Here is an 8,639-nt window from a genome sequence, read left to right as displayed (position 1 = left end):
TACTATAGTGGTTGACAGTGGATCTGTTCAGGGCTATATTCATTTCTAAATACCTTTATTATGGGTTTTTGGTCTGTTCCTCAGATTTATTTATAATTAGGGAAATATTCACAGTAGAATAATCTAAACCAGGGATCCTCAAATCCAGGCCTCGAGGTCCGGTGTCCTGCAGGTTTTAGATGTGTCCCTGATCCAACACACCTGAATCAAATGGCTGAATTACCTCCTCAGGATGCAGTCAAGTTCTCCAGAGTCCTGCTAATGACTTCTATATTTGACTCAGGTGTGTTGAAGCAGAGACACATCTAAAAGGTGCAGGACACCGGACCTCGAGGCCTGGATTTGAGGATCCCTGATCTAAACCTTAACAAAACAACACAGCATTTTTACTCCTTTTAGTGCCTCTCAGCATTAGCAGAGAGATAGTAGCAGCAAAATCCTCATGTCAGTACAAAAAGTGCAGACATATTAATATCCAATATCGCTAGTTACAAATCTTCAATTTTCAATTTCTCATGATATGAAAACTTAATCTTGGAGCTATTGCAGCAAATAATAATAGAAAATAAATTGCTGTTACATTTTTCTTCTTAACAGCCATTATTACATTAAACAAACATTTAAAACCATGTTTTAACTGAAAAATCTGAAATTTTTCATGACTCAACTCCCCATCTGTTATACACGTGTCAGCAGCAGCTCGGCCTGCTCTTCGGTATTCTGTTTGATATTAAAGGGCCATCCAGGGGGAAGGGATGATGGAGAGAAATGATGGCAGCAGCTGACAGCACTATTAATCAGACTCCAAGACTGAAAGGTGCCGGCCTTGGCTCTGACATGAAACGCCACAGCTCACACGCTGACTTGTTGCTTGCGGTGTGGCAATGTGCAACACTACGCCCCTCCACTCTCCTCTGCAAATGTCAAACTCATATAGCGACCAGCACCACCTGTTGACTTTATTGATAATGTTTATTTGTTTCACTGAGCGTGCCTCTGACTTTAGCAGCTGCACAAGTGGATTTTGATGATGTTCACGATTCTCATCCTGTGACGCTCTTCAGCTGCATCTTTTTTATTTCCCAGTCAGTCCATTTTTTTTAACCTATTTGCTGCACATGAGAAGAACCGACCTGCTATTTATACAGAAAGTGTGCTTAATTTTTCAATAAAGATAACTGAACCAAAACTAGAAAGCTCTGCTTTTATTTTGAGATGGGAGGCATACTGTTTACATCAGTGGTAGGGAAAACTAGGGACCGCTGCAACAGGCTTTATTCCTCCAGTCAAAACGCTCTCAAAGCAAATATATATAGCAAAGATATTTTCTTTCTATGCCCAAAGCTCAGATGAACATGACAATGAGTTCCCTGTATTCAAATGCCCTCCACGGTCACCAGATCACAGTATAATAGAGCATCTTTGAGGTGTGGTGGAATTTGCGTCATGGATGTGCAGCCAACAAATTTGCAGCAATTATGTGACGCTATCATGTAAATGAGGACCAAAGTCTGAAAGGAAGGTTTCCAGCACCTGGTGAGAGTACATTATAACACAACGACAGCTAATGATGAACAAAATGAAACAGAATGACTTGTTGCATCTGTTGTGTAAGGGGACAAAATCGGCTCCATGAAATGTGAAAAAAAACAACGTTTAAATAAAAAACACAGGTTTATATTCACATGCGTTGCAGATGTGACAACAATCTGTTTCTACAAAAGATTTGTGAAAGAACTGCAAAGCAGAAAAAAAAACTAAGCACAAGTCACACACTTTTCCTCCGTCCATGTTCACACACTGACTACTGACTACTCCACTCATAAAGAAGACTGCTATTTAGTAAATATTCCCAAATACAGTAATACTGCAACATTATTGCATGCCTACAGCTAAATAATACTAAATATTGTAAAACAGTGTGTGTTGTTCAGGAAATGAGTGAAATCCAGTCTATTTTTAACATGCTGCAGCTGCCGTTAGGGTTGGGGTTAGTTGCTGCATCTAACTTTTTTCTGTGGCGAGTGTAAAAAACAGAACAAAATCTCTAATTGACATGAGGTATCTCATTCTCTGGCATGGGTACCTGCAGACAGTTTTAATTTATGAAAATATGGTTTGGCTGGTCTAAACAGTTGCAGCCCTCCTGAATGTCCCCTACACTGTACTGTCTAAAAGTGCATGGACAGCCATGTCCTGACACTTGTGCTCTGGGGCTGTTTTTTTTTTTTTTTTAAGTTTCAGCTTGGTTCTTTTGAAAGTTTTAATAAGAGGAAATGTAATTTCTAAAGCATACAGTTTTTACAGTAGAGTGTCCACAACTTTAAAGCAAAGGTTTTAAAGTATTAATTGACATAATTGTCCCTAAAGACTCTTTTTAGTGGGAAAGAATTTCTCCGGCCCACATGAACCTGAACTCCTTCCAACACATGAACAAAGCCGAATACTAACTGTGGGCCTCATCGGTCATCATCAGTCCGGAGCCTCACTAATGCTCGTGTTGCTATAAAGAAGCAAATCTGCGCTGCTCTGCATGCTCGCAATTAGTGCTCATGATTTAGGAGTGAAAAATCCAATGTAAACATTGGTGTGATGTTCCAGCATTTCTATATTTGGCGTGTGTGGGTTCAGTAGATGTTGAGAAAATGATTATGGCTCTGTTGCTGAGTATACAATATGTCTGCACCTCTGACAGCACAAAAAAAACCCAAACAACACACACACATCAATCAAAACTGGGTTTAAAATAATGTCATTTGTTTCATCATAAAATTTCATATAAAATCAGTTTAGCATCCTTCCCTCGACCCCCAAGTTAAGAACCATGTTTTTATTTCCATTAATATGCAAACTGGCCTGGGTTCTTTTAAGCTCTTTATCAACTCATTTCATTTCAAAATCCTGCAATATTACTGTTTTTTGATGTTCTTCAACTCCAAAGCAAAGATATGAAAGCGGCAAGAAAATGCAATTATCTGTAAAACTTAAGCCTCTCCCCAAGTTCAACAATACATTCATTTAAAGAGGTCAAAATGCCAGCAGCACATGTCGCCTATAAAACAACTTTATTGCTGGACCAAAGCATTTATTGGCTTTGCTGAGGTCGCGTTGGAAGCAGGTGAATCCCTTCTTTAGCTGAAAACCACAGCTTTTATTCTGTGATCAGAACATCCTGTACTAAATTGTATTTTTAAACTGCTCACCTTTTTAGTGTTGCTAGGATAAGAACCCTACCCTAACACGTGCTGCACACATGGCAGCGCACGTCCCAGACAAGCCACAAATCTGATTCTGTCTCCAGCTGAGACTCACGAGTGCTTTGAGAGCTCTATTTAAGCTATTGATAATGTAAACCTGGTTAAGGGAATGGTGAATGATGTTGCATTATTATTAGATTTTTTTTGTTCAGGTAGGAGCAAAAATGTCATCTGAATATAAGTGACCAAAGTTTTTTTATATAAAGAAAATGCCACGCACCCATAAGTTCCAGGCTCGCAGATATTTTCTGCTTCTGTTCTGCATTTCATTTATCATTGTGACTTTGACATATCTCAATTTTGAACTGTAATCTGAAGACGTCCCCTTTAGCGATGTGACATTGTAATCGTTGTACAAATTCCTAGAAGAGTGCAGATATTCAGCCATAACCTGCCTGGTTCTAAGAAAGGTTATGATTGAAAGTCCTCATTTCACCCGCCTGCATGTCTATGCCTGAACTCAAAAGATGATTATGGGGTTCTGACTTTCTGTTGTTTGGCATATTTCACTTTTTTTTGTTATCTTAAAAAAAAAAAAAAAAAAAGCCCTTAAATGTATTTTCCTGGAAGCAGTGAACATACAGGTAATCTCTCCTGGCAGCCGGTAATTCTGTGCCAGGGACCACATAAAGCTCTGCCATTGTGCACCCGCTATTAAAGCCAGAAAGCAATCTACCATAGTTTGGCTTTTGTTGCTGCTACTTACCAAAAGGGATTACTGTTTTTCTTTTAACAACAGCAACAAGAAAAAGTTTGTATGCACCAGATTATGATCCAGGATATGAGATGGCCAGCTTAGTGGTCTTTCTGTTTCTCTCAGTTCAGTCTCTCAGATCCTGCAGAGAAGTCACTGTTACACACAAAAAAATCTGTGTATGCTCTGATATGCAGTACATTTTATTACTTATGTATACTATAGAGGTGTTTTTTCAGTGTCCAGATGTTCTCACCTATTCTCTAGCACCAAAATATATGACTTAGTTCACAAATATAGACTAAGTAATGCAGATGAAAACTGCTATTTAACCTGTACCGCCCCTCATTTCATTATACTTTGCTAACAAAGGGATGCACTGAAATATGTTTTACTAAAACATGAAGTCATACACAGAAACACAGCAAATAATACAATTCTGACAAGCTTGAAAGTCAATAAGAAACTTTCTTAAGCAAGCTTTCTTCTTGACAGCCGCCCGTCCATTGAGACCACTTCTGATGAGGCTTCTGTGAACAGTAGACGGATCATCTGAAGGTCCACCTGCAGCTCTCAGGTCCTGTGTCAGGTCCTTCCTGGATTTTTTTTTCTTCCACTTGTCCAGTTTCCTCCGATGTTTTCAGGACACACTGCACAGCACACTGAGATATGCCAAGTTTTCAGCTAATAGCTCTTTGGGAATTACCTTGCTGGTGCAAAAAATACCACTTTATACATGTCAAACTGTGTTATTGTTGGCATTTTTCATAGATTCAGCTAAAGAAATTGCAACAAATAATGTGTTTTTACAACAAGCTGCTAGTAACAAAGTGCCTTCTTCTTCTTCTTTTGGCTGCTCCTGTTAGGGGTCACCACAGCAGACCATCTGTCTCCATCTCTGCCTCCATGGGTGGCTATCACTCAGGAGGTAGAGCAGTTCATCTACTAATGGTTGTTCAATCCTTGGCCGCTGCAGTCTGCATGCCAAAGAATCCTTGAGCAAGATACTGAACCCCAAGTTGCTCTTTGGTGTGTTCATCGGAGTGTGAATGTCTGATAGAAAGCACTTAGGCATAGAAAAAAGTTGTTGTATAAAATGCTTTGAATGCTCGAGTAGAGTAAAAAAGTGCTACGTAAGAATCTCACTCTAGGGTGCGGGTTTGGTTCAGGGGACTGTGTGCCACGTGGCCAAAATGCAGCTGCCCCAGGTTTGAGTCTGCCCCATGGCCCTTTGCTGTGTGTCTCCCCCTTTTTTCTCTCCCTGCTTTCCTGTCAATCTTCACTATACCACTTACCGTACATGTCTAAACCATCTCAGCCTTGCCTCTCTAACTTTGTCTCCAAACCGCTCAACCTGAGCTGTCCCACTGATGTGCTTATTTCTAATTTTATCCATTCTGGTCACTCCCAATGAAAATCTTATCATCTTCAGCTCTGCCACCTCCAGCTCAGCCTCCCGTCTTTTTGTCAGTGCCACCATGTCCAAACCATACATCATAGTGAGTGTCTGAAGATACATTTTAAAATTGATTCTTTGCTAAGTTGTTTGTTATGTGTAGACACAACACTGGTCCATCCCTTGAATTATGTGTTTTTTTTAATGCTTGAATGATTCATAGGTCAGTGTTAAGCAGTTTAAAAGAACAAAAAAAAAAAAATATATATATATAGTGCACTGTAGTTCATGGATAAATAAAATACTGAATTAAAAAACTTGTTCGTATATTTTTTTCTGTTTACTTGTGCCTTTAAGTCTATGCAAATCTGCGTTGAGGATCAATCAGATCAATTCGTCTTTAATGAAGGAGGAAAAGATTAACCTCCTGAGACCCAGGAAAAAAAATATATTTTTATTTTTATTTTTTTCATATAAATCAAGCTTTGGAATGGTAAAAAACACATTGCAAAGATTATTTTGGTTTTAACTCATTTTCTTTAAATTTTGCAACATGTGTACTCCAGTGCACAACAGGACTTCATTCATCACGAGTGTGAAACATTGATAAAATTCAAGAGCTGACTATGAAAATTGATAGCTCCACTGAAATCATTGTGAGCAGAATACCAAAACATATTTAAAATATTTACATAAAAATATCAGAAAAGTAGGTCATGGATCAACTGAGAACTTAGTTTAACCAGCTGTAGGCCATTTAACTAGGAACGACTGATTATACTTCTATTTCACAAAAGTTCATTCATTTATGATATCTGAGGAAGCACTGTGATTTTTTGGAGACACAGAGGAACATTTGGCACTTCACACATCTCACATATGTTTTACTGTTGCACCCAGGCATTCTGCACCTGAAAGGCCTTGGACTGTTAACCATTTCAGGCAAGTGGACAGCACCATATTTTCTTACTGTCTCATCTGGATGGGGCTTCCTTTTTTTGATTTCCAGAGAGAACTCTTCATCACTTGAAACATTCAGGTCTTGTTGACATGTTTGTCCCTGGGTTATTAGTTCCTCTGCCAAGAGGAGTTTGAACTCCAGATACTGGGAGGTGTTCTTTGCAGCCCGTTGCAAGGCCTGGCTGTCTTGTCGGTACTGAAGCCATGAGTTGGTGATGGCCAAATCAATGAAGTGAAGCATGGTGCGAACAGTCCACTTCTTGGTCCGGCTGGACATTCTGTAGAAGCTGAGCATGCGATCACACATGTCAACTCCTCCCATGTTGATGTTATATTCTGCAACTACTGCAGGTCTCGGGACTTGGATTTGTCTCTGTTCTTTCTTTGACCATCTGGAACAGGTATCCTGGGGCTCAACTCCATGGGCAGTTGATGCCATGATAACAGGCTTGTTGTCCATCCACTTGGTGATTGCTATTTCATCAGGTCTCCGTACAATCATTTCTGATGATCCTCTTGGTATTTTAATCAGGATGTTGTCAGCAGTGAAGTGGCACTCTTTTGGGATTCGATTCTTTTGAATTGTTCCTGTAGCAGACAAGCCCCTTTCTTGAAGTGCATCTAGAAGCTTGACGGTCGTAAAATATCGATCAAAGTAGACCAGTGATCCTCTGGGAAGTGTCTCAGTCAAATGCAGGACTGCATTTCCACTTATGCCCATCTGTTGAACTTGAGTGAAGGTGTTCTTTCCCATGTAAGTTTCAAAATCCAGTACCAAGCCACCTGGACTTGCAAGAACGAAAACCTTTAATCCTGTTGGATTTGGTTTCCCAGGCACAAACTGACGAACTGGACAACGGCCGGTGAATGGAACAATTTGTTCATCAATACAGACCTTTGTTGGCCTAGGTAGGCCAAGGCAACCTTGGAGGACTCGCTTTAGAACTGGTCTGATTTTCCACAAGGGATCCATTTTCTTTTCGTCTTCTGGTACAACTAGATCATTGACCACTTTCAGCAAAGACCTGATCTTGTAGAAACGATCACGTGTCATGGAATCTGCTATAACTGCGACTCTTGTTTTGGCAGCCCAGTACATTTTGATTCTTGGATATCCAAGGCATGCCATATACATGGAAATTCTTAAAAAGGTTTTGATCTCTTCTGGTGTTGTGTTTAAACTAGACCCTGAATCCTGTACCATACGCTGATTGGTGAAGAAGGACAGGTCCTGAATTAGTTTTTGGTCAATGTACTGTTGGAAGTACTGCTGTGGGCTCCAATCGCTACGGGTCATTAGGGTCCCATCATCTGCAAATCTGTGTTCTTCCAAAACAGGCATGAACCTAAGGGATAGAAAAATGATTTAACAAAACAAAATTTAGCAGAACTAACATATGAAATGTTTTCTCAGATATCTTGGATACGTCTCTTACAAAATTTTAACACTATATTAAGAATTATAATTTAAATCAGTTTATTGGAACACATTTCTGTACTTTACCCTTTATTTTTTGCTCAAAGTCAAAAATCCCAAATTCTTACATGTTGGTTTTGGACCAAATAGGACGACGGTACACTTCAGAAAGCCCTGTGTCTTTGTCCACTACATCTGGCCCTGCATCTTGTAGGTCATCCTCATCTGGTTCCTCATCTGAGTTCTCAACCTCTCCTGTCTGGCTCACTTGACTCTCATCTTCTGAAAGATCTATGTCTGAATCTCCCTCAATGATTCTGTTAAGAATTCTCTCTGCCTCTGTCAAAGAGCTGGCTACTACAAAAAGTGAAATAAACATAAGTACGAAGTCCTGACGTGCACTACAGTGAACATTAATAGATTAGTAATTTCTACTGTAAAACTAAATAAGATGAGTTCTGAAACATCACTCAAATTATTTATTAGATGCTCATTTTGAAAAATTAATCAAGATATGACATTAAAAAACATTTTAAATATGAAAATCATGCTTACCTTTATTTCTTCCATAAAACGAGCTTGCCGGGATGCCAGCCATTTTGAAAAGGCAGGAAAAGGAGAGTTGACAAGGACACACCCCCACACATGTGACATCATTTTAAAGCTACAGTGGTCCTCTTTAAGAAACATCAGGATGTAGAAGAGTGGCACGTGTAGTATGAGAGATATAAGCAAAAACTAAATGTGTACTACAGTGCACAAAAATGAATTACCGGGTCTCAGGAGGATTTATACTATGTATAATGATGCCCTCTTGTGGCCTCATGCTTGAACAGCACCCTCCCTTAGGTGTCTTTCCAATATCAATCAAACCTAAATCCCGCCCCTGAACAGCATCGTGACCAATCACTATTC

At 39.5% G+C, this 8,639-nt stretch overlaps 1 protein-coding gene across 2 annotated transcripts; it reads right to left on the bottom strand.

Moving 5' to 3' along the window:
* Positions 1-5,786: 5,786 nt before the first annotated feature.
* On the bottom strand, positions 5,787-8,451 carry LOC115789541 (piggyBac transposable element-derived protein 3-like). 2 transcript variants are annotated; one of them, XM_030742998.1, is made up of 2 exons: positions 8,280-8,446; positions 5,787-7,653 (listed from the first exon to the last, which is right to left on the bottom strand). In XM_030742998.1, the coding sequence occupies exon 2, from the start codon at positions 7,647-7,649 to the stop codon at positions 6,150-6,152; it is 1,500 nt and encodes a 499-aa protein (XP_030598858.1). In that variant the 5' UTR covers positions 7,650-7,653; positions 8,280-8,446; the 3' UTR covers positions 5,787-6,149. The 2 variants fall into 2 exon arrangements, with proteins under 2 accessions (XP_030598858.1, XP_030598860.1); XM_030743000.1 differs by lacking the exon at positions 5,787-7,653 and adding an exon at positions 7,715-8,081 and having other exon boundaries at positions 8,280-8,451.
* Between the last annotated feature and the right edge of the window lie 188 nt (positions 8,452-8,639).

The sequence above is a fragment of the Archocentrus centrarchus genome, chromosome 12 (genome assembly GCF_007364275.1).
Source record: "Archocentrus centrarchus isolate MPI-CPG fArcCen1 chromosome 12, fArcCen1, whole genome shotgun sequence".
In the NCBI taxonomy this organism is placed as follows: domain Eukaryota; kingdom Metazoa; phylum Chordata; class Actinopteri; order Cichliformes; family Cichlidae; genus Archocentrus; species Archocentrus centrarchus.
Note: the sequence above shows the minus strand (reverse complement) of the source record. Positions and strands in the feature narration are given on the sequence as shown.